The sequence below is a fragment of the Cotesia glomerata genome, linkage group LG5, assembly GCF_020080835.1.
Source record: "Cotesia glomerata isolate CgM1 linkage group LG5, MPM_Cglom_v2.3, whole genome shotgun sequence".
NCBI classification, from domain to species: Eukaryota; Metazoa; Arthropoda; class Insecta; order Hymenoptera; family Braconidae; genus Cotesia; species Cotesia glomerata.
Window position 1 is genome coordinate 15,891,947 of NC_058162.1, and position 25,167 is coordinate 15,917,113.

Genomic DNA, 25,167 nt, shown 5'->3' on the forward strand with positions numbered 1-25,167 from the left:
GTAAACATCATTTGCACAAATTGTTTTGCTCTCAGAATTTGCAATAATTGTCTCGTAATTCGGCGAGAAGAAAATGATGTTATTGGTAACATTTGTCCAACTTGTGAGGAAGAGGCTGAACTGCGACGGGGCTTTTTCTCATAAATGATAGGAAGAATAATGTTTATTGCATATTAAGATATAACTTTAAAGGTGTAAACGTTTTTATCGTCTGTTTTGGAAATTTTTATTCTTATACTGAAATAGATTAAGCATGTTTTTATTACTTCTGTTTTATTCTTTTTAAAATTTTGATTTGAAAAAAAAAACACGCTATTTAAGCGTATATTGATGCTGTCTATTGAAAGACTTACTCTTAATTACTAATTTGTTCATCACGTTTTATGTTTCTTCAATTATGTTCATTTTAATTATTTAATATTGTCATTTGTTCAAAATACTAATAAAAAGATTAAATAAAAAAAAAAAAAATTTAATTGATAAAAATAACAACAATCACAAACGTATTTTTTTTATTATTATTATTTTTAAAAATTAATTTTTATTATTATTTTTAAAAATTAATTTTTATTATTATTAATATTATTATTAACAAACCAACCCCAATCCATTTCAAAGAATAATAGTAATAACTATTATTGTAGTTATTTTTTGGAAAAAATTCTTTATTAATTATTAATATATTTTAAATTATGAGACTAAAAGCTCAGCTAAATAGTTTTAATCGTAATTTCTGATTTCTGTTTTGAAAGTAGGGTGGATACAAAAATAGACATACCGATTGAACTTGACAATATAGGTCGCAGAATTTTTCGCTGGTAAGAACGAGACTATATCTAGTTAGTTACCATGAACTTTCAGAACTTTCGAACAATTTATCATTCGTATAGATCGCTCTTTGACTAGTGTTGTTTCGACTAGATTTCATTAATAAATTTTCGCCTGTTTCATTTTATTCTTTTGTCTATAATTAATTTTAAATATTGTTAACTTCGAATAGTTTTCATTTCGGATATTTATGACTTTGTAGATTTTGTATTTTCGAATGAAAATAATTTGAGTGGAGTTTCTGGCACCCCGTGCTTCTAGCCTTTACGCCAACTAGTGGCAAGTATCCAAAACAGTTGGGATCATGTATTTAACGTAAACATATGTGATTTATTTTTTAATAATTATAAATAAAATATATTGAATTTTTTTAAACAATGCCAGCTTCGAGAAAAAATTGTTGTATTCTTGGATGTAATAATACATCACGCCGAGAACGTGGATTCAGTGTGGAAGTGAAATTTTATAAATTTCCTGAGAGCGTGTTAGGAGCCTCATGGAAAATATTAAAACGTAAACAGTGGATGAATGCAGTGAAAAATTACGTGTAAGTACAATATTAATTAAAATTTATAAAAACGAACTGCATCATTCAGTAAAATTATAACATTTAAATACGACGTATGGAAAAATTGATCATTTAATTGATGAAATTCCAAATATTCGTGCCATTTATCTTATAGTTATGACTTAACCTTTTAATAATTGCACGCCTCATAGCGCGAAGCGCGTGAGGTTGTGCTTTATACTCGACTCGTCAAGTTCAAGCAATTTTGTGATCTTTTAATGCCTCTATCACAACCATATTACACTTATTCAATAATATAAATAGACGTACACCGAAAAACACTTAAATTAAACCATCTTTTACTTTCTAAAATCATTTCATGTTGCTATTTTGAAAAAAAAAAACGTTTTGAAAAAAATTTTACGTGGACGTCCGGATGTCACCCCATTTTGGATGTACCAACGATTACTCCCGAACAAATTGATATTTCAAGACCGGACCTTTTTTATTAGTTTAAGAATTCGATGAACTGGGTCCGTATTTCATATCAGTGGCCTAGCTTATGTATTTTTTTTAAATTGAATTTTTATTAAAATTCACGGATACAACCGTACAAAGCCAAACGAACTTTTCTTATTTGTCACGTGAAAACTTTGGCGCCACTTGATCAAGCTAGATTTTTTTAGACTGCGTGCGCATATGACAAGAAAAAAGGGCGCCGATATTTAAAAAAATCAAAAATACTCTGTAAGAAATTACTTAATTATAATTTTTTTTTTTTAATTAATTATACAATTAATTTTTTTCTTAAAAAATGATTGAGCGTTATGAGGCGTGCACTTTTGGACTTTCCAAACTTTTTTTTATTTTGATTTCAGAGAAAATCCAAAAGACTGGGTACCAAATAAATATACGAGAATTTGTAGTACCCATTTTGTAAATAATGAAAAATTAGAGCATCCTTTACACCCATCTTATGTTCCTTCGATTTTTCCTGGACGTGAAAATGTAAAAAGAAATATTCAATCCTTGGAACGTTTTCAACGAGTCAGGAATCGTGAAATAAACACAATCCACATCAATAAATATATTGTGAGTGAAAAAAAAAAAGAAATAACATAAACATTGAAAATACGATAGACACAGTAATGGAGCAAGGTAATGAAGAACATGCAAGTAGTGTTGAAGAGCATCCGATTGATATTCATGTTGAAACTGTTACGGTGAAGCCTGTGCAACGGAGCATAAGTTGTCAAACAGAGATAGTCACAGATGGATCTTATGAAGATTTGGCATATTTTTTTTGCAATCTTAACTATTTTAACAATTTAAACACGGCTGCAGTACAGGTAAATATTCCAATAAAAAAAACAAAAAATACAATTTGTGAAGCTAAAATACCAATTATAAAAAATGTTAAAGATTCGAGTTGTGATCCAATAAATATAGACCTTAGTAAATCTTGTCAAGGTTTTCATGGACTCTCTTCAATTACTACCGATGAAGCAATGAGCAGTTTAACAGGTGTGACATTAGCAATTTTTTCATGGCTTTTAACAATGTTACCAGACTGTAAAGCCTCTAAAGTAGACAAAAAAACTAGTTTCCTGATAACATTAGTCAAATTAAAGACGGGTTTATCATTTACTGCATTGGCAGTCATTTTCAATATTCATAGAACAACTGCACATAGGATATTTGTGAAACACATACAGCAGTTAAATATTTTGCTACAGAATTTCATCGTTTGGCCATCGAAATCAACAATACGTGCATCTCTACCTGAAACATTTAAGCGGCATTACCCAGACACGCGTGTGATAATTGATTGCACTGAAGTTTACACTGAAGTACCACCAGAAGTTAATCAAAAAGTCTTAATGTATTCTGAATATAAACACCATCATACTGTCAAGTTTATGGTGGGTTGTGCACCAGATGGATTTATAACTTATGTTTCCAAATGTTATGGTGGCCGTGCTGGTGATTGCTTCATTACAAACGATTGTGGTTTGGTTGATTTAATTGAACCTGGTGACGTTGTTTTTGCTGACAAAGGATTTCCCCAAATAAAAACTCAAATCGAAAACAAAAATGCTATTTTTATCATGCCTCCTTTTGGCCACAAAGATCAATTCACCCCTGAAGAAGTTGACGAAACATACAACATTGCTTCTGTGAGGATTCATATAGAACGAGTAAATCAACGAATCAAGGATTTTAGAATTCTGTCAAAAGTACCTAATTCATTATTTCCTCATATTGATGAAATTGTTTTTGTTATTTGTGCTTTGGTAAATGTACAGAAGCCATTGTTTAAAGAAAAAGAAGTTGACAAATAAGCCTTTTTCAAATAATTGTAAAAACTGAATTAAATTTCTAATTGTATAAAATAAAAAACAAATTAATTTTTTACAAAAAAGAAAGGTTTTTTTTTTTCATTTATTAATTATTATTTAGAGTCGGTTTTAACTGCTATGGTCATATCGCCGACTTTAACTGTTGGGAGTGGTACGTTGGGGTCTTTTTGGGTTGTGTAAATCTTAACCTACGCGGCAAGGGCCGAATATTAACCAAGTTGGTTTCTAAGATATGGAGGGTAGAGGTAAGGAGCACACACTCTGTGTTACGAAAATGTCCCCTGAATCGCCTTAAATTAAGATGGCGCTGCTGTACCAGAGGACCGTTTTTCAAAGAAAGCGCTAAAAGTAGTTAAGACTACACTTAGTTAAGACGACACTCAAATTAAATAAATAATAGTTTAAAAAAACTAAAAAAACACGCTTTTATAGAAAATCAAACTAAAAAACAGAAAATAAAATTTAATAAATTTGGATTAAGAATAGTGTAAATAAGAAATAAATGTACATTATTGTAAAAAAGCGTGGGGTGCATTTAAAGTGCGTTTTATGATATTATCAAAGTGATGATTCTTCTACACATTTGTCAATAAAATGTTTATAACTATTGACACTATGCACCCCACGCTTTTTTACAATAATGTACATTTATTTCTTATTTACACTATTCTTAATCCAAATTTATTAAATTTTATTTTCTGTTTTTTAGTTTGATTTTCTATAAAAGCGTGTTTTTTTAGTTTTTTTAAACTATTATTTATTTTTCATTTTTTAGTTAAATTTTTTAAACTATAAATTTTTTATCATTACATCAATTTACTACTAAAGTGAGATTGAGTAAATGTTGGCTGCTTTTAGATTATATATTTAATAAAGCGTGTTGAAGAACTATAGTACTCAATTATTTCAGTATCGTGCCATAAAAATCAATGATTTTCAAAAAAATCAGAAAATCACTGATGTTTATTCTAAGACAGTAACTAATCAGACAAATAGGGAAATTGGGTGCCTGCTGCCTTCCTTGGATGCGGTAGCCGTTTCTCAGGCTCCCTCTCCGAAAATTTCATCTTATTAACAGTTGGTGACCTTATCGACTGCAGATCCAAGGTCATGCTGGTTACCAAATTTTATTCCGCAACATAAATAAATTGATATTTCTGTCCTGAATATTTTGTTTTGTTGTGAATACGAAGTGTTTTTTGGTAAATCACGGTTATAAACATATTATGGATATTATAAAATGATAATAGAATGCGTATTAGATTTGTCGGAACATATATCTAAGTATAAGGAACAAGACGCAACTACCTTATTAGTCTCTATAAGGTTGTGCTGAACTGAGTGCCCGAAAGAGTAAGTCTGGAACTGCACGCATGCGTAGTTCGCGCTCTATCTCTCTTACTCGCATGCAAAGGACGCGGAAAGAAATTAATTAATCCTGGCGAATCTAATTAGGATAATCGGATATTTTGATCGGATTATTGCATTGTCATCGACCTTTGACAGGTGTGCAAAGTTTGAATCAAATCTGATCGTTCAAAGTAGGGCAAAATCGAGCCCAAAAGGGTCGGTTACAAACAAACATACAGGTGAAGCTAATAAAAGCGTGTTAAAAAGAAAAGATGAACATCCGCCTTTTGAAGCGGGATATTCAAAATATCATACGATGACGTTAAAGTTCGCAGGAATAAGATAACTTTTTCGTAGTTATTTATTTAAAATAGATCGTAAAAAAATAAATAAGTAAAAAGTATGTAAATATTGTTTTCAGAAAAATTTTTTTATAACCTCTACCCTCCATATTTCTAAGACCAGCTTGGGATTCGAACCTACGCCTGGTCGGTAAGTTAGTCCGAGTCTTCTATAGGCCATGCGCCTTAGACGACTCGACTAACGTCACCGGTTGAAAGGTTTTATTTTCTTAAGGCCATTTTAGGAGGGTACCCCCCACTTTTTTTAAAAGTAAAATGGCGCCGCCTGGTGGCCAGTCCGGGTACTAAAAAAGTCCCTAGCACGTGAAAATTTTCTAAATTAAATAAAAAATATAAATAATTATTGAATATAAAAAAAATGAATGCTAAAAATAATTAAAAAAATTGCTTTATATTTTGAAATAAAAAAAAATATATAACATTGACAGAATTATTTAAATCAACGATAAGCAGTTGTGGTGACCTTGAACTGTCAACGCCGTATTTATTTTTATGATATTATTAAAAAATAATGAAGCGATTGATAAAAAAAAGACCAACGTAGCTCGAATTCTACAAAAATTAAAAATATATAAAAAATAACTTACAATTATTATCCCAACACAGATGGATGTATCTTAAAAAATAAATTTCATGTTTACATTTTGCATTTAGTAACTTTATGACAGCTGTAAGCAATATGCTCGTAATCGTTCGGCGCATGCCCGATGCATAACCGTCGTAGAGGGAAAAATTAAATTAAATAGATTGTTTTATTTTTTATATAAATAAAAATATCTCAGAAACTACGCAAAAGTAGTCGAGACATGCAGTGAATGAAATTTAGAGAATTAAATTACAAACAAAATAAGCCAAACTTGATATCTCTACGACCAATAGTTTACGAAATATTGATTTTTTAATAAAAAAAAAAACGCGGTTCCGCTCAAGCGCTCATAATTATATTGCGAACACTGTATCAGATGTACATTTGTAAATTATTATCTTTATGTATTGTAGATGGTCTTAAAGGAGCTTAGAACTTCAGGATCAAATAAAATCTATTATCTATCTATCTATCTATCTATCTATCTATCTATCTATCTATATATATATATATATATATATATCTATATGTACATATATATACATATATATATATATATATATATATATATATATAGCAGGGAATGCTTTGACTATACTTAGGCTAACTAAGTTACTCAGGACTTAGTTCGGCTGAACAAGCTCATTGAAAAACTTTTTCAAAATAACGGCATTAATTTAAAAAATCATCAAAACTAGACGAATAATTGCTCAAATTGAAGATGATTAAATGAAATTTAAGTTAAATTAAATAGTTTTATCTACCTTTAACATCTGGAAAATTATTTCCATAAAGTATACGAAATTCAAAATTTTATAAAAATAAAACTAATTTTCGAACACCCACACCTCGTAAACTAACCGGCCGATTTTGCTCATCTTCAAACTTGATCTTGGTATTGATCCACAGGATGAGTCTAAAAGATTTCATAACGATCGGTTGAGAACTGTGGGCGCAATCCTGTTGATATGGCGTGTTATATCATATATATAGTGTACACTAGGGTGTGCCAAAATGTAACTCCCGTGGAGAACCTTTTAAAATTGGAATTTTGAGTTCCGCTTTTAACACGGGCTGTGTTTGGGCATTACCTAAGATATTTTACGGGGAGACGATGTTTTTGATTTTTTAACAGAAGCTTAGTTTGGGCGTTTCCGGTGAAAATTCAAAATTTGGCCGGAAATGCCTAATTAACTCTCCTGGTAAAAATCCTATAAATTATCAAATACATCGTCTCCCCCCAAGATATCTTAGGAAATGCCCAAACATAGTCCCTGTTAAAAGCGGAACCCAAAATTCCAATTTCAAAAGGTTCTCCACGGGAGTTACATTTTGGCACACCCTAGTGTACACTCTATATAACGACACTGAAAGAACCGTGCATTTTATGGCGTTATAGAGTTGTCGTTAAATGGAGATAAGAAAAATTTGGAAAACGGTTGTTTATAATAAAATATGATTTTCGTGTAGTTTTGAGCTCTCCGAGCTCAAAAGTGTGATAGAAATTTAATAAATAAATATTTTTTGAATTTTCAAACCGCAATAATTTTTGAATAAATAGACCGATTTTCACAGGGTTGGCGGCATTCTACGCAGTTTTTTGAATTCTATAATATATTTTCAAACGCAAATTGATCAGACTGGAAATTTTTGTGTAATTCGAAAAAAACACTTTTTTTCGATTTCTTCCGTCAACGATAACTCACGAACGAATCAGCCGATTTTGACCGACTTGGTGGCGATTGACGTGGATTTTTTATGTTAAGGGCTGATTAGTTTTTAGAATTGATTAGTCTAGCCGTTTGAAAGGTAATAAAAAAAACGACATTTGAAAAATTTTTTTTCGCAGTTTTTTTAAGATTTCTCAAAATCTATCGGTCCGAATCGGTCCAACTTGTATCCAAAATCCAAGTTTAGTCGAGTCCTTTCGAATGGCACCAACCGCGATCAAATCGGCCAAGCCGTTCAAAAGTTATGAGAGGTTTACATACATACATACATACATACATACATACACACACACACACACACACACACACACACACACACACACACACACACACACACAGACACCATCGCAGGAATAGTCAGGGAAGCTTCCTAGGACCTGAAAACATCGAGATCTGATGAAAATTCGATTTTCGAAGAACGGGGTAAAAACAATAACTTCCCAATTTTTGAAAATTTTCAATTTTCTTAGAGGGAAGTTAAAAATAATTTACGGGAGCTATGGCTTCAGGGTCTAAAATTTTGGTAAATTACTAAAAAAATAATAATCTCTCGAAGAGCTCAAAAGCATAGAAAAGCTGTCTCTTTAAGTTCAGAGAGCTCAAAATAACACACAAATTGTATTTTTGAGGTCGGAGAGCTCAAAAAAATCATTAGTGCAATTTTAAGTACCTAGGTATGCAATTAGCGGAAAGTTGCACGGATGGCCTTCAGGGTCTACCGTTTTTCTAATTTTTTTTTTTTATAAAGAGGTGTACAAATTTATTTGTACAATTTTTTTGTTGAATATTTCATGAAAAGTCATAAATTTTATATTAACATTATTATATCGGGACTTAGATTGACTTGGGTGTAAAATTTACATAAAAAATAAAACAATCTATTTAATTTAATTTTTCCCTGTATGACGTTTAGAAAACCTAACGATAAAAAATCAAATTTCTAAAAGTTGATTAACTCATTACGAAATTTGAAATCAATTAACACCTATATTGCTGAATAGATTTTTTAATTGTTAATTAACAATTTTTTTAAACAAATAAAAAAATTAAAAAAAAAAAAGTTCTCCATAAGATAGGATATCTTCACAATTGATAAAATTTTGAATCGTTTAATATCTACATTGTGGAAAAAAATTTTTAATTGTTAACTAACTATTTTTTTAAACAAATAGAAAGATAGGAAAATTTTCTTAAAAAAGTTTTATCCACACGATAGGATATCTTCACGATTCATGAAATTCTAAATCGTTTGATACCTACACTGTGAAAACAAAATTTTAATTGTTAACTAACTATTTTTTTAAACAAATAGAAAAATTAAAAAAAAAAAACGGTCTCCACACGATAGGATATCTTTACGATTTATGAAATTCTGAATCGTTTGATGCCTTCATTGTCGATTTGATTTTTTAAAAGTTTAACTTATTTTATTATAAAAAAAAAAATTAGTTAACATTTTAAAAATCGATCTTTTGTCGATAGGTTTTCTGGACGAATCATGAAATTTGCAATCGATTGATACCTATATTATGGGATCGATTTTTTTAAAGTTAATTAAGACAGAAAAAAACAAAAAGTTACAAAATAGAAATAACTCCGAGTTTCTGAGCGGCCGCTTACTATTGTTATTATTTGCCTCAAATTATAATTATTTCCCCCATTTTTATCCGACAACGGTTTGAGGGGAATGGCGCACGTGCACTGTCTCGGATCGGGGATCAGACATCGAGTCCCCGTAGAGATCATATTTTTTTAAACTTGTAAACTAAATTTTCGCACTAAAAAAATTTTTTTTTCAAAATTTTTTTTTTTCATATCGATTCTCTGTTGCAGGGAAAATTTTAATATGAAAAAAAAATAATTTTTTTCTAATTCTAACTATTTTTTAATGCAGAAATTCAAAAAACTAAAAATTATTCAAATAAATTCAAAAAAATTTTTTTGAGCTTAGCTGATTTTTTTGCTTATAGAAGACAAAAAAAGCTATAATTAAAAAAAAATGTAAATCAATTGATTTTTCACGGAGTTACAGCTATTTGTTTATGAGCGCTTGAGCGGAACCGCGTTTTTTTTTTTATTAAAAAATCAATATTTCGTAAACTATTGGTCGTAGAGATATCAAGTTTGGCTTATTTTGTTTGTAATTTAATTCTCTAAATTTCATTCACTGCATGTCTCGACTACTTTTGCGTAGTTTCTGAGATATTTTTATTTATATAAAAAATAAAACAATCTATTTAATTTAATTTTTCCCTCTACGACGGTTATGCATCGGGCATGCGCCGAACGATTACGAGCATATTGCTTACAGCTGTCATAAAGTTACTAAATGCAAAATGTAAACATGAAATTTATTTTTTAAGATACATCCATCTGTGTTGGGATAATAATTGTAAGTTATTTTTTATATATTTTTAATTTTTGTAGAATTCGAGCTACGTTGGTCTTTTTTTTATCAATCGCTTCATTATTTTTTAATAATATCATAAAAATAAATACGGCGTTGACAGTTCAAGGTCACCACAACTGCTTATCGTTGATATAAATAATTCTGTCAATGTTATATATTTTTTTATTTCAAAATATAAAAGCAATTTTTTAATTATTTTTAGCATTCATTTTTTTATATTCAATAATTATTTATATTTTTTATTTAATTTAGAAAATTTTCACGTGCTAGGGACTTTTTTAGTACCCGGACTGGCCACCAGGCGGCGCCATTTTACTTTTAAAAAAAGTGGGGGGTACCCTCCTAAAATGGCCTTAAGGCCATTCTCTAAGGGGGGCCCCCCACTTTTTAAAGAATATGTGGCGCCGCCTGGCGGCCGAAATAGGTACTAAAAAAAGTTTGAATTTTCGAGAGATTAAAATTCAAATGAAACAGGTATAAATAATGTAATTGTTTATTTTTATGCTTCCGTATGAATTAGAAAAATTTATATTACAATTTAAAACATGTTTTACACCGGAAAACATCATAAATATGAATTAAAAATATAACGTTCTTATTGACTGTGAAATGTCATTTTCCGTGTTTCACGCCAATAATTAATTGTAAAATAATTAGGGAATAAGGTGTAAAAAATTAAACGTAATTCATATTATAAAAGCATAGAGAATAAGTAAAAAATAACTTACAAGCATAAATTCTTCATATGTAGCCAAAATATCGTAAAAAAGTTTTCACAACACAGTTTGACGTTTGTAAACAACCGACATATTGTGTTTACAAAGCGAACGTGAAACACATGAACGTTGTCGCGGGAAAATTAAATAGCAACTTCACACTATTGCAAGAGAATAAAATAAATCATAGAATTCATGTAAAATTTCTAAGTGTAAGTGTGCAGGAAATTTTTTATCATAAAATGAGGAGTGTCTGGATCGACTCAAAATGGCCTGAAACGAATAAATAACTTAACTCTCAGGAGTACTTTTTTATTTTGGTCAACGCCTGCGCTGGGTCAGCTGATAGAAAATTTTCTAAGTGTGGGTGTGCGGGGAATTTTTATCATCAAATAAGGAGCGTCTGAATCGACTCAAAATGACCTGAAACGGATAAATAACTTGACTCTCAGGAGTACTTTTTGGTCAACGCCTGCGCCGGGTAAGTTAGTGAACAATTTTCTAAGTGTGTGTGCGCGGGGAATTTTTTATCCTCAAATAAGGAGCATCTGAATCGACTCAAAATGACCTGAAACGGATAAATAACGACTTTCAGGAGTACTTCTTTCTTTTGCTAAACGCCTGCGCTGGGTCAGCTGATAGGAAATTTCTAAGTGTGTTTGTGCGGGGAAGTTTTATCATCAAACGAGGAGTGTTTGGATCCACTCGAAATGGCTTGAACCAGATAAATAAATCAGAAGAAATACGTAACAAACTAAAGCAAAATGCTCAAGTTTATACATTTATCGGTCACTCTCAGAAATCCAAGGGGTTTGATGATTAGGAAGTGTTATAGTCAGCAGAGAAACTTACCCTTCGTAGAAGATGGACAATATTTTCGTAAAAATGACATTGCAACAAATAAAGAAGAAGTATTCACGACTGAACAAAAACCAAACCCAGGAAATGAAGTAAGGCAAGATATTGAACCTGGACCTTAAACATGCGCCATCCGATGATTCCTTGCTAGAGTCTAATATGGAATGTTCCTCTCGCAAAATAATAATACAATAATAAAATAATGTTTAATAATATATAAGTTAATTTTTATATATTTCAACAACATAGTGAACATTACAAACAAATTTAGAATTAATTAGAAATCAAATTTATTTTGTATTATAAAAGTAAAAGTTCCCACCACCGGAGTTGTAATTGACAGTCGGTTGTAAATTTTTAGTGTTTTGTCAAAATTTTGATAAAGTTGGTATATTCTATTCCGGAACCTTTTTTGTCGGCCGGAATTCTTTCCCCGTTTTACCGGTTTGTTCCCTGTAATTTTTATTTTCTTCTATTATTAATTATTCTATTTTTACGAGTAAATATGTATAGAAGTAATTGTCATGTACTATTGTAACTTTAGAGTTACTACCTCGAGCTGTGAAACCAGGTGGGTGTTCAGGTCCACTATAACTCTGCGAGCTTACAGCGCCTCTTACGCTGTTAGAATTATTGCTGGAAACAGGGGTACTGACAGAATTTCCTGATCCGTCAACAGTTGGGAAACTCCCAGCGCCATTTATGCCGCCAGAGTTACTGCTTGGAGCAGTGACACCGGGTGAGTTGCTTGGTCCGCTAACAATACTCTGTGAGTTGACTGCGCCCCTTATGTTGGTAGAATTATTTGTTAAAGTAGGGGTACTATCAGAATCTCCTGGTCCGTCAATAGTTTGGAGACTGCCAGCGCCATTTACGCTGTCATAATTATTGTTTGGAGCAGTGAAACTAGGTGGGTTGTCTGTTCCGCTAACAACACTTTGAGAGTTTACAGCGCCCCTTACACTGTCATAATTATTGGTTGGAGCAGTGAAACCAGGTGAGTGGCCTGGACCGAAACCATAAAGGTTGCTTGGAACGCTGAAACTATGAGGGTTGCCTGGAACGCTGAAACCATAAAGGTTGCTTGGAACGCCGAAACCGTGAGGGTTAGGTAGAACGCCAAAACTGTAAGAGTCCCCTGAAACGCCGAAGCCGTAAGGGTTGCTTGAAACGCCGAAACCGTGAGAGTTGCTTGGAACGCCGAAGCCGTGAGAGTAGCTTGAACCGCTGAAGCCGTGAGAGTTGCTTGGAACGCCGAAGCCGTGAGGGTTAGCTGAAATGTTGAAACTATGAAAGGTGTCTTGAGCGCCGAATTCAGGTGTATTATGAACTTCAGTTATTTCGCCAGAGTTATTGCTTGAACTATTGACTTTACTGAGGTCCACTGGACTGTCAATGTCCTGAGCATTACTTGAAGAACTAGTATCGCCAAAATTATTGCCATGATTGCGCAGATTGATGTTTTCAACGGATGAAATCCTCAGGTTCTTCAAATTTTGCTGATTCTGCAAATGTTTGTTTAAAGCTTCTTCAATCTCTTGACGGGTAGCCGGATTGGTTCGCGGTTGTTGGTTCTGAGTGAAGCCTGGAATTTTACTTTCCTCGTAGATGCCTTAAACAAAAAATTATGTAACATTAATTTTAAGTTGCACTGGCACACATAATATTAATAATATTTTGATACATCATGACAAATTGACAGAGATTTTCATTTTATATTTATACAGACTTTTAAGTAAATTAGTTTAAGAAAAAGATTGAGACGTATTTTAATAGAGAAATTTATATATTATCTAATTACCATTTTCTTGCTCCGTATCGCCCAACAAAAAATCCTCTTCATCCGTTGACATCAGTAAATCTTCCTCATTAAAATTATAAATATCGTTTGACATGCTAAATAATTAAATATCACTCAATTATAGGAATTAAATTAATTAAATTAAATATAAATTATCACTCATAGACACTTATTTTAATTTTAATCTCCTTTATCCTTTAACACTTTTTCAAACTTTACTGTTTATTATTTTTTGTTACTATGACACCAGTAAAAAATTTTCGATATTCACTTTTTTAAAATTCTATAGTTAACTTAACAGTTGCAAATTTTCATGTAAATTCACTTCTATTTGTACGTACAAATTGTAGATTTTGAAATAATAAATTTGTTATTAATATAGTTATATTTATATATCTTTACCGACTGCTCATGTAATAAATTCGAAACCTATATTTTATTTACTTTTTCTTTCATTTGTTTATTTGTTATTGATATCATCATTATTATTATTGTGATAATTCAATTTGATATTACGTTAGTAATATTTCAAACCTATTATTATTAATTTTTTTATATTTATTAAATAAAAATTGACCATGGATGACAAAAAAGTAAAGTTATCATATGCAAAAAATCGACAGCCCTACCGTAAGCGCAGTACTAAAAAAAGGATGAAAATGTACGTATATTTATATATTATTGTAAATTGTAAATTATAGTCTTTCTGATACGTTATTTTATGACTTCCCTTAAAAAATTTTTATAATCTGTCTTGATACGGTAAGATACATCTGTATTTGTGTATTTACTTTAGTTGTGTATTTACTTTATTCAAGGTCGCTTTAAAATCAAATGTTATTATTTATTACAGTAACATAAAATTAATTAACACGTACGGTTACATATTTTATACATTTTTAACTTCCCGCTAAGAAAATCGAAGATTTTCGAAAAATCGGTAAGTTATTGTTTTTACCGTTTTGCAAAAATCGAGTTTTCAACAGATCTCGACGTTTTGAGGCCTTAAAAATCTTCCCTGACCCTTCCCGCGATGGTGTCTGTATGTCTGTATGTATGTATGTATGTATGTATGTATGTGTGTGTGTGTGTGTGTGTGTGTTTTTTATAGAGGAGATAAAATACATTTACGTATACCAGGACGAGATGTCTGTCCTGGTTATGTCGGACTCGGAAGTCAATATTATTGACAACAATACCGACTAAACATCCTCCTCTCTTCTTTCCCTATAGACGTTACAGGGAAGACTGGATCGGAACCGCGTTAGCATTACTTCAATCCAGTCCGTGCTGCGTCTTGCGACGCCTACTTCTTGATTACTGGTTACAGATCCCTTTCTGTGGTTTTCGTTTTAGAACGCGCTGCGCGTAGGCTGCGACAGCTGACCAGTTATCTTCTGTTTTAAGCATATAGGTTACTGAGCTTTCCGGAGAAAGCGTGGTGCCTATAATTTCTTCTGTGCTGCTTCTGTAGTCCTTCCACCGTACACACTTGAAGAAAGTGTGTTCGGCGTCGTCGATTTTGTCCGGGCAGTATTTGCACATCGGCGTGTCCTGTAGCCCCATCCTTCCTTTTAGCGTCATGGGTTTCACCCTTTTGAACGCAAGTAAGTCGATAGGTGCGGCTCCCGCTATGACCAATATAGCCGCTTCGGAAACCGTACGGTAGGCACAGGCTACTCTGAGAGCACCCGCCGCTGCACCGCCTGCCATTTTACGCCGGTATGTCTTCTGCTTCAGGATGTGAGCCCATATCTCCGCTCCGTAAAGCAGTACAGAGTGGACTACCTCAAGCAGGACTCTCCTCTTTTTGGTTCTTGGTCCCGTAGTGTTCGTCATAATTCTTGCTAGGCCAGACACCGTCTTGCTGGCCTTCTGGCATGCAATATCGAGGTGTTCGCGGAAAGACAGTTTCTCGTCTATCGTTACCCCCAGATAGCGCAGGGCCCTTGTTGACGTTAATGTTGTTCCTCCCATGTCCACAGCGAATGGTTTTGGGAACCATTTTTGACGAGTCAGAACAACCATCTCGGTTTTGTGCTTGGCGAGTTTCAGGTGGTGTTTATCGAGCCAAGTCTCGACGGCATCAATGGTTTCCCGAACTAATAGTTCGGCCTCCTCTACGCTGTTTACTATTATCGTGGCTGCGACGTCGTCTGCAAAGCCCGTTAGTTCCACCTGCTTTGGCAACGGGATTTCAAGAAGCTCGTCGTAGTCCGCGTTCCATAGATCAGGCACCATTATTGAGCCTTGCGGCACGCCAGCCGTTATGGCGTATTCTTGTGGGCCTTCCGTGGTTTCTGCTATTAGCTTTCTTTCATCCAGGTAGTTGTCGACTAGTGCCAGATTCTCTGGCTCCACTTCAAACTTGTGCTCCAGGGCGTCCAAAATATCTCCCCAATTTGCGCTGTTAAAGGCGTTTTTTATGTCTAGTGTGAGGACAAGACACACCTTGCGGGCTTTGAGGCTACCAGTCCATGCTTCTCTCGCTGTTCCTACGACTTTTTGAATTGCGCCGATTGTTGACCGTCCTTTCCGGAAGCCGTGTTGGTTTGCGGAAAAGCCTCCAGCACGATCGATGTCGTTTCGTAGTCTTCCCTGTATAAGCTCTTCGAGCAATTTCCCAGCAATGTCCAGCATGCAAAGTGGTCTGAACGACGAAGGTGTTACAGGGCCACCTTTGCCTTTATCTAGCAGAACTAATCTCTGCCGCTTCCAGACCGCGGGAAACGTGCCAGTTGCCAAGCATGCGTTGTAGGTGTTCAGGAGTATGTCTGGGTGTTCCAGGGCTACAGTCTTGATCACTAATGCTGGGATGCCATCAGGACCTGGTGCCTTTCCTGTCTTGAGGCTCTTCGCTGCATCCTGTAACTCCTTGGTTGTGAAAAAAGTTACATTGTTTTCACATACTGTCTTCTTTCCCTTGGTTAGTGTTTGGGGAACAACTCCGCTACGATGCTGCTCATTAAGGCAGGTGGTTTCGGCGCTTCTGGTGAAGCCTTTCCAAGTCGTTTGGTAACAATTTGGTAGGCTTTACCCCAGATGTCTTTATCAAGGTCGTTACAGATCTCTTGCCACAGTTTCGCTTTGCTTGCTTTGATTGCACGGTTTAAGTTCTTTTTAGCCTGCTTATACTCGCTCGAAAGTAGATCTTGATTGGGAGAGCGTTTCGCAGCTCTCGTTGCTAGCCGACGTAGTTGGTGGCATTTTTCCGGAGTTCTGCTATGTCTGGTGACCACCAATACGCCGGCCTGTGGAAACTCCGATTTTTCAGCCGCGGCATAGAAGCGTCACATGCGGCAGCAATCTCCTTCATCGTGTTTAGCACTGCCTTTTCCGTCTCGCTGCCGGTATCTGGAGTCGGATTGTTCGGAAGAATAGTCCAGCTTCTTGCAAGTGAAGCTCGCAGTGCCTCCGAATCAAGCCTCCTGACATTCCACTTCCGCTTAGAAAAGTCGCGTTGTGAAACCGGGGCAAGTTCCAGTCCAACTTTGAATGTCACGAATTGGTGATCACTGCCGCTGTATTCTTCGGATACAGTCCAGTCTTCGATCATGTTGGCCGTCCTTGGAGTCGCCAACGAAATGTCGAGGATGGATTCCTGGTATCCTGGTCTTCTAAAGGTCGTGGTGCTCCCGGTATTCAGCACTATGAGGTCGAGCTTAGCCGCGACGTCGGCGACCTCGTTGCCTCTGGTGTCAGAGAAAGCAGCACCCCACTCGGCCGATTTAGCGTTGAAGTCTCCGGCTACGATGACTTCGCCGTCGAACTTAGTAATCGCATCTTCTATACTTGCCAGTTTCTGTCGGAACACACTAATCCCTTCGTTCGGTGAGAGATAGACGCTCATGAAGTAGGTTGTGGGGGTTTGAATCCAGACAAAACCTGCTCCACTTCCGCTGTTGTTGGCAGTAACGTTCTTTGTGTTTACAATCCAAATTGCTGCCGTACCAGTTTTGTCTGTGAACCATGTTTTGCCTTCGATGTTCAGGTATTGCTCGCAGATAAAGCAGACGTCAATCTTGTCTTCGAAGACACGTTGGCGCAGCAGGTTTTGCGCTAAGGCGCACCTATTCAGGTTGCCTTGTAGTATGCGTGTCATTTTTGACCTTTCGTGGCTTCTGCTAGTGCTGTGCGGAATGCCTTGCAAGCTCCGGTACCAGGAATATGGCATAGACCGTCTTTGGCATCTTTGTCCGGAGTGCAAAGGAAGCAGCTTGGCTTCTCAGTGCAGTTTAGGGCCTTATGATTTTTCCGCCACATTTGTAGCAGCACATGCTTCTATCTGGTCCCGCACACTGTTGTGTGTGGTGTCTGAACCCGAGACATTTAAAGCAGCGGGTTACTTTCGCAACTTGGCGTATACGACAGTTTACCCAGCCGATCTTTATACGGGCCTTGTTGAGGGCCTTAGTCGCATTTGTTTCGTCGATCTCGCAGAAGGCTGCTCGATTACCTCGTGGTGTGGGTTTTGTCAAATTCACCCGTTTGATCTCTAGGCTGTCATTGAATTCACGTTTTAGTGCTTCACGGACTTCGCTCTCGGTAGAGATTTCATCGAGGTCAAGGATCTCGATCGTTGTTGTTGGTGTTAGCGTCTTGACAGTGCCGATGTTTGCAGTGGCTGACTTTACTGCATCGGTGAAAGCCTTGCTGTCCTCGGTCTTTCGAGCCATTTCGAGGAGAACGCCTCCGTGCCTCGTCCTTTTAATAGACCTTATGTCTACTCCAGTCTCTGTTGGGCTAACCTTGGCCTTGATTTCCTTGAGGAGATCGGCGTATGTTCGCCCTTCAGCTGGTTGGACAAGCACAGCCTTTGTTCTTGTCTTTTTCCTTCTCGGGTTTTTGAGCCGCCCTCACTTAGCTGGTTTTGGGCTTCAGTAGTTTTGCCCCTGGCTCCTGTTCTCTTTCCTTCTTTTTCTTTTGCCGAGTCACCTTTATCCAGGTATTATCCCGGGCTGTCTTTTTCTGTGCTGGCTTGTCCGTTTCAGAAGAAGGGCTGGGCGTAGACAGCGGCCTCTTCTTTTCGTTCTCTTTTCCGTGCTGTGTTCTCTCAGGAGTGACCAAAAACGCTTGTGGTTTTGTGGTCGTCTCCGGAGATGTTTGCGTGGTTGTCGCCGACATCGATGCTGGTTTGTTGGCCAACTTATATGCCGTGGCAATGGACGCTACTAGTTTTCTGAGTTCATGATGAAGATTTCTCTTGTCCTTTATGAACTCAGTCAACTCTTCGATCTTGCTACCGAGCCGTTCCATTGGCGATTGTTGGCCGGTGACAGTCGGTAGAGAGTTGATCCTCCCTCGATATGTGTTAGTGTTGACGGGAGCAACAGGTCTTCCACTTTTTGGAGGAGCGCCTGTTTGCTGTGCGTCTACTTCCATCTGAGCTGTTTCTGTCCTCCCTGTAGCATTGCTAGCATTGCTAGACGGCAGAGCCATGGGGTCCACTCCGCTGTTCAAACGGTCGCTTGATAACGACGAGTTCAGGCCCGTTTGTACGCCTTCCCTCGCCGGTACTGAGGTATCCCTCCTCTGCACCGTAGACGATGTTTGAAATACTTCTGACATTCCATATCATCTTTTGCTAGGTTTTGGTCCGCCCCGAGTATTTTATTTCCTCGGTACCCGACGTATCTGGCGCGCAGGTATGCCGAGTATTCCCCTATCCGCCACCTGGGGAGGCGCCCGATGCGGGACCCAGCAAACCCGATACGAGGTGTGTGTGTGTGTGTGTGTGTGTGTGTGTGTGTGTGTGTGTGTGTGTGTGTGTGTGTGTGTGGATGTAAAGCTCTTATAACTTTTGATTGGCTCAACCGATTTAATTGAAACTGGTTGCATTCGAAAGAGCTTCACTGAACTTAGATTTCCTGTAGACTAGAACCGATTCGGACCGGTAGATTCCAAGAAATATCAATAAAACTGAGAAAAAAATTTTTTTCAAAAGTGGTTTTTTTGGAATAACTTTTAAACGGCTGTATCGATCAATTCCAAAAACTAATCAGCTCTTAAGATCGAAAAATCACGTCGATTGCCGTCGGGCCAGTCAAAATCGGTTGATTCGTTCGTGAGATATCGTTGACGAAAAAAGCAAAAAAATGGCAAAAAAGTGTATTTTTTCAAATAACTCGTAAAATTCAAGTCAGATCGATTTTTGTGTAATTGATTATTTTGTTAAACTTAAAATACTGCGTCGATCGCCGCAAACTGCATCAGAATCGGTTGATTCGTTCGCGAGATATCGTTGACGAAAAAAGCGAAAAAATGGCAAAAAAGTGTATTTTTTCAAATAACTCGTAAAATTCATGTCGGATCGATTTTTGTGTAAAAAATTATTTTGTTAACCATGAAATACCACGTCGATCGCCGCAAACGGCATCAAAATCAGTTAATTCGTTCGTGAGATATCGTTGACGAAAAAAATTCGAAAAAATTGATTTTTTAAGAAAAAATCCAAAATTTCATATCCGATTAATTTGTGTTCACACAATGTTTATAGGACTTAAAAAAATACAGTGATTGCTGCCAACCGCGTGGATATCGGTTGACTCATTCTAAAGTTTATGGTAGCTTGAACATTTAAAAAATACGGTTTCATCAAACTTCTGTTAGACTTTTGACCTCGAAGAGCTTATAAGCATCGACCAGTTTTATTTTCGAGCTTAGAGAGCTCAAAATAATACAAAAATCAAATTTTTATTTAGTAAATTATATAGATATTTAACTTTTGTACTTCAGTCTTCATAACGCAATTTTTAAAAATTTTTGGACTGCAAAACTTTCAAACTTCCCACTACAAAAGTTTTTTTTTTATGATGTTGTCATCATTATAATCCTTCATGTAGAACTTTTTCTTATTTTTAACTTCCCGCTAAAAATCAAAGATTTTAAAAATCGAGAAGTTATTGTATTCACCCCGTTTTGCAAAAATCGAGTTTTCATCGGATCTCGACGTTTGAAGGTCACAAGAAGCTTCCCTGACTGTCCTCGCGAGGTTGTCACCATGTCTGTATGTGTGTGTGTGTGTGTGTGTGTGTGTGTGTGTGTGTGTGTGTGTGTGTGTGTGTGTGTGTGTGTGTGTGTGTGTGTGTGTGTGTGTGTGTGTGTGTGTGTCGATAAGCTTAAAAATGACGCGTTAGATAACATTCAAGCGCTTAGCGGGAAGTTGCACGGATGGCCTTTAGGTCAACTGTTTTCCTAATTTTTTAGTCATAGAAATTGCGTTTGTTCAATCACGTGAACAAAATCTTGATTCGCGATTCCTTTGTATTTCTTAGATTGACCAACAACCGTATGAAGAAACAATCGACTGAGAGTATAGACGAAGAAGGTAAGGAAATTATAGATTTGTCAAATGTTTCTTTTTCACCGGTATCTCCACAAATTTATTCATCAAGTAATGAAGATCACAATGTTGATGTGCAATCAAGTGTTTCTTCTTTATCTTCATTACTCACTTCATCTTGTAATGTTGCTGAAGATAACGAACAGAGTCATGATGAATACCTTAATAACCCAACAATAAATCAAAATGCTGATGTTGGTGAAACAATAATAGAAGAAGATTGCGATATCAAAGCTGAAAATAAGATTCCAAATTTTCATACTGAAAAATCGGAAGATACATTAACCAGTATGAAAAGTACAGCCTTGTCTGCTACAGCTATTGTTTTATCAACCTTTATTCCTATTAATTTGTGGTCGCCATACGTGATTGATAATATTACACAAATAGGCAAAAAACTTTATCTTGAAAGCTTCTTAAGCCTTAGTAAAAATTCGAATATTGGTCTCAAAGAAAGGTTTTTAAAACCATTTGAGCTGATTAAAACTATTGAAATAGCCGCGCAATGTATGGCAACTTTTGAAATAGTGCAGGAAACTTGCGGAGAAAATATTTTACAAATTATTTGTGGCGAACAGTACTTATCTTTTTCAAAAATTATTTTGAATATTTGCTGTAATCAAAAAGCAGCAATTTTGAATATAAATCGACGCTCAGTCGCGATTCTTTCTAGATTTGAGAAATATTACTTATTTGACCCAGAAGGTCGTAATAAAAATGGTATAACTTGTTTTCCTCGATTAAATATCTTCACTAATATACCAACTCTAATCAATTGGATAACAGATAATTATTACATTTCTCCGGAGTTAACCAATCCTGACATGAATAATTCGTACTCTTTTTCTATGATCAGAGTCACTAAATTTATTGTTGATGGTTATTCATGTAATATGAATTCTTTGAAAGTAGTAAATGCTTTGAAGAAAAATTTTTATTCACATTTCTTACTGCCAAAAGTTCAAGTGAAAATGGTGAAGGAATTGATTTAAATAAAAAATTATACTTCAACTTTTTCCTCTTCTACGGATGAAAATCTTTCAAATAAACCATCAAATGATTCCATCAAAGATCCAAAGACAGATTTCGAAGACATTTGTGAAGAGGATGCAAATAATGACATAAATGAATATTTATCTGATTCAATTGAAAATGTTAATGATTATAAATCCAATCTCGAATTTATGTTTTCCTCTTGTACTGTAGCTGATCATGAAAACATAAATGATAATCAAAAATCTTCGACAGAAACTCAGTCAGATTTTTCAAAAATCAAACCTTATGATATTATTCGAGGCAATATAAATCAAGCCGATAAAAAATTCAATAATTCAGCTGGTAAACAGTGCACTGCGATGGCTGCTTCTGCCGTAGTGATGGCAACGTTCTTACCTATAAAAACTTGGAAATCAGATCATATTGACCGTATCCTCGAGATCGGAAATAATCTTTACGAGATTAGTATGCGTATGCGTCCCAATGCTCCTGTTGTATGTGGAGCTAATGATAAAGATTATCTAGAAGGATCGGAACTGCATACTGAAGTTTCAATTGATCCATCTTTTACTATAAATTTTATGATAGAAGATACATTTTATGGTAAATGTTTCAGCGTTTCAGAAGATGCAGATTTTCAGCCGTTACAACAAAGGCTTGAAATATTGGTAGGAAAGAATATTGGAGCTATATTAACTATGAATAATCTAACAGTCTCCATTATTTCACACGAAGAATTTTATTACCTGTTTGATTCACACAGTAGAGATGAAGTGGGCCGTGTAACCAGTTCTAATGGCAAATCATGTGTTTGCTGTTTTGAAGACCTAGAGCAATTACATATGATGTTACTCAATAATATGTATATTGTCAATGAAAATGGCGTTAGTGACGTTGAAAATATGCGTATGAATGCATACGCTATATCAACAATTAAAGTGACTTCTTTTAACGTGAATGGCAAAGAAAATCAAATGTCTGATTGTCTTCTAAATCAAACATTTGATATATTTGCATCATTTATGACTAACAAAACTTCTGAATCAATGAAGCATTTATCACATCAAGATCCGCCTCCTAAAAACCCGTCTACTTTAAATAATAAAAGAGCTTCATCATCAAATAGTCCCAAAAAATCAAAAAAGAAGAAAAAAAGGCGAGGAATTCGGTTACGTAGTTCGCTTGTGAGTGACAAGCATACAAAACTGATTTTACATAACAAATATGTAAACACGGAAGTAAATACATGTTTCTACGAGCATCGCCTAAATTCGTTCAATAATTGCTGTCGTAGCTTAGAATGTAAACCAAATTACATTGGACCAATTATGAATGGTTTACAATGTACTTTGTTGTACGAATGTTCTGCGTGTGGCTACGAATTTACAGTTCTGAGTGAACCTGAAGCAAATAATATTGCCAGTACTAATGATAGTATCGTATTAGGTTGTATAAGTAGCGGAATTGGTTTCTATCAGTTGGAAAGCTTATTGACTGCTGCAGATTTACCATGTCACAATGCTAATTCATACTCTGTGGCAGAAACAGTTGTTGGTGAATATATCATTAAGACAGCATTAAAGTCGATGTCTGATGCAGCAAAAGAATCTGTTGAAAGAGCAAAAGCTGAAGGCCGTGTTACTAAAGATGGTATTCCTTTTACATCTACAATTACAGATGGCACTTATCCAAAGAGAGTTTATGAATCGGGATTGTATAATTCTTCTTCCGGAGCAGCAGTTGTTATTGATAAATTTACGAATAAAGTTCTTGATTGTGGAGTAGCTAATAAAAGATGTTCACAGTGCCAATTTGGAAAACAAGATTATCATCTTTGTTGGCTTAACTTTGCTGCCAGCCTCCCTTCAACAAAAATAGAATCATCTATTTTATTAGAATTATTTCAGACTAGTTATGAAAAGTATGGATTAATATATAAAACATTAATAAGTGATGGTGACAGTAGTGTATACCAATTACTCATTGATTTTAATGTTTATGGTCTGTATAATATTACTGTCGAAAAAATAGAGTGTGTGAATCACCTGCTTCGTCGTTTAGCAAAAAGCTTGTAGGTCTTTTGAAAATGAGTCAATTAAAGAACGAAGTCAGTCTAAAAGAAGCTATTACTGATGCTGGAGTAATATCTTCAAAAGCTATACGAGCAGCATCTCGTTATTTGAATTCCACGAATGACAGCTATGAAAGTAAAATTAAACGTATGCAAGAAGACTTAGAAAATATTCCGTATCACGCTTTTGGTCAACATCAAAATTGTCACCAATATTACTGTGATAAAAAACCAGAGACCAACAGTGTTGTGAAATTATCAGAATTGAAGATTTGGAATATTATATTTGCACATTATAATAGATGTATAGCTCTTCCGAAAGATGTATTAATGAACGGAAGTAATAACCCAGCAGAATGCATAAATAATGTTATTGCTTCAAAAATTGGAGGTAAACGGACTGATCCTTGCAAATTAGGTGGATACAGTATACGAGTAGCATACGCAGTTATACAATTCAACAGTAAAACTGCTATGAAAGATATATACAAAGTTTGGGAAAAAGATATTCCTCAAAGGATATTGACATTAGAAGAAAGAAGGAAAAAAAGTCGAGTATAATAAGCGTCAATATCATGAAAAAGGATATCGAAGACGATATCACAAAAATAAGTATACCGGACAAGATTGCTATTATGGGCCAAGCGCTGGTATTGTAATTACTCCTGAACAATACGAAAAATTATTGAAAAGTCACAAAAATTGACACAGTTAATAAACGAACGCGTTCCGATAGAACGTAATACTGTAGATCAAGCAAAGTCGGAGTTATGGCATAAAACTCGTCGTTTACTATTAACTGCGTCAAATTTCAAGGATGCATGTAAATCACAAACTGATAAAACTAAAAATGATGTGGTAAAAAAAATTTTATATCCATCACATAATACCATGCATCCAGCTTTGTTGTACGGCCGAAATAATGAAGCAAATGCCCTCGATAGACTTGAGGAGAATGAAGACATATTAATAGAACCTTGTGGCCTATTCATTGATGATACTATTCAAGCATTCGGAGCTTCGCCAGACGGATTAGTTGGCAAAGATGGAATAGTAGAAACCAAATGTCCCTACACGTTGAGAGATACAGAGCCTCTGGAAGCTATAAAAAAAGGCGGCGCTTATTCGAAAGAACATTTTGAAAATAATGACCCGTATAAGCTTAGGACAAGTAGTCGTTACTACTATCAAATTCAAGGCCAATTACATATCACTAAGAGAAAATGGTGTATTTTATCAATCTGGACAC

At 35.2% G+C, this 25,167-nt stretch overlaps 3 protein-coding genes across 3 annotated transcripts; 1 reads left to right on the plus strand and 2 right to left on the minus strand.

Moving 5' to 3' along the window:
• Positions 1 to 1,112: 1,112 nt before the first annotated feature.
• On the plus strand, positions 1,113 to 3,692 carry LOC123264932. Its single transcript, XM_044728466.1, has 3 exons — positions 1,113 to 1,375; positions 2,215 to 2,685; positions 2,759 to 3,692. The coding sequence occupies exon 3, from the start codon at positions 2,845 to 2,847 to the stop codon at positions 3,676 to 3,678; it is 834 nt and encodes a 277-aa protein (XP_044584401.1). The 5' UTR covers positions 1,113 to 1,375; positions 2,215 to 2,685; positions 2,759 to 2,844; the 3' UTR covers positions 3,679 to 3,692.
• An 8,073-nt stretch (positions 3,693 to 11,765) lies between these two features.
• LOC123266054 (protein rtoA-like) lies at positions 11,766 to 14,407 on the minus strand. Its single transcript, XM_044730086.1, has 4 exons — positions 13,510 to 14,407; positions 12,262 to 13,320; positions 12,031 to 12,161; positions 11,766 to 11,771 (listed from the first exon to the last, which is right to left on the minus strand). Exons 1-4 carry the CDS (start codon positions 13,601 to 13,603, stop codon positions 11,766 to 11,768), a joined length of 1,290 nt encoding a protein of 429 aa, XP_044586021.1. The 5' UTR covers positions 13,604 to 14,407.
• A 419-nt stretch (positions 14,408 to 14,826) lies between these two features.
• On the minus strand, positions 14,827 to 15,348 carry LOC123266055. The gene has a single exon (XM_044730087.1). The coding sequence runs from the start codon at positions 15,346 to 15,348 to the stop codon at positions 14,827 to 14,829; it is 522 nt and encodes a 173-aa protein (XP_044586022.1).
• Positions 15,349 to 25,167: the final 9,819 nt, after the last annotated feature.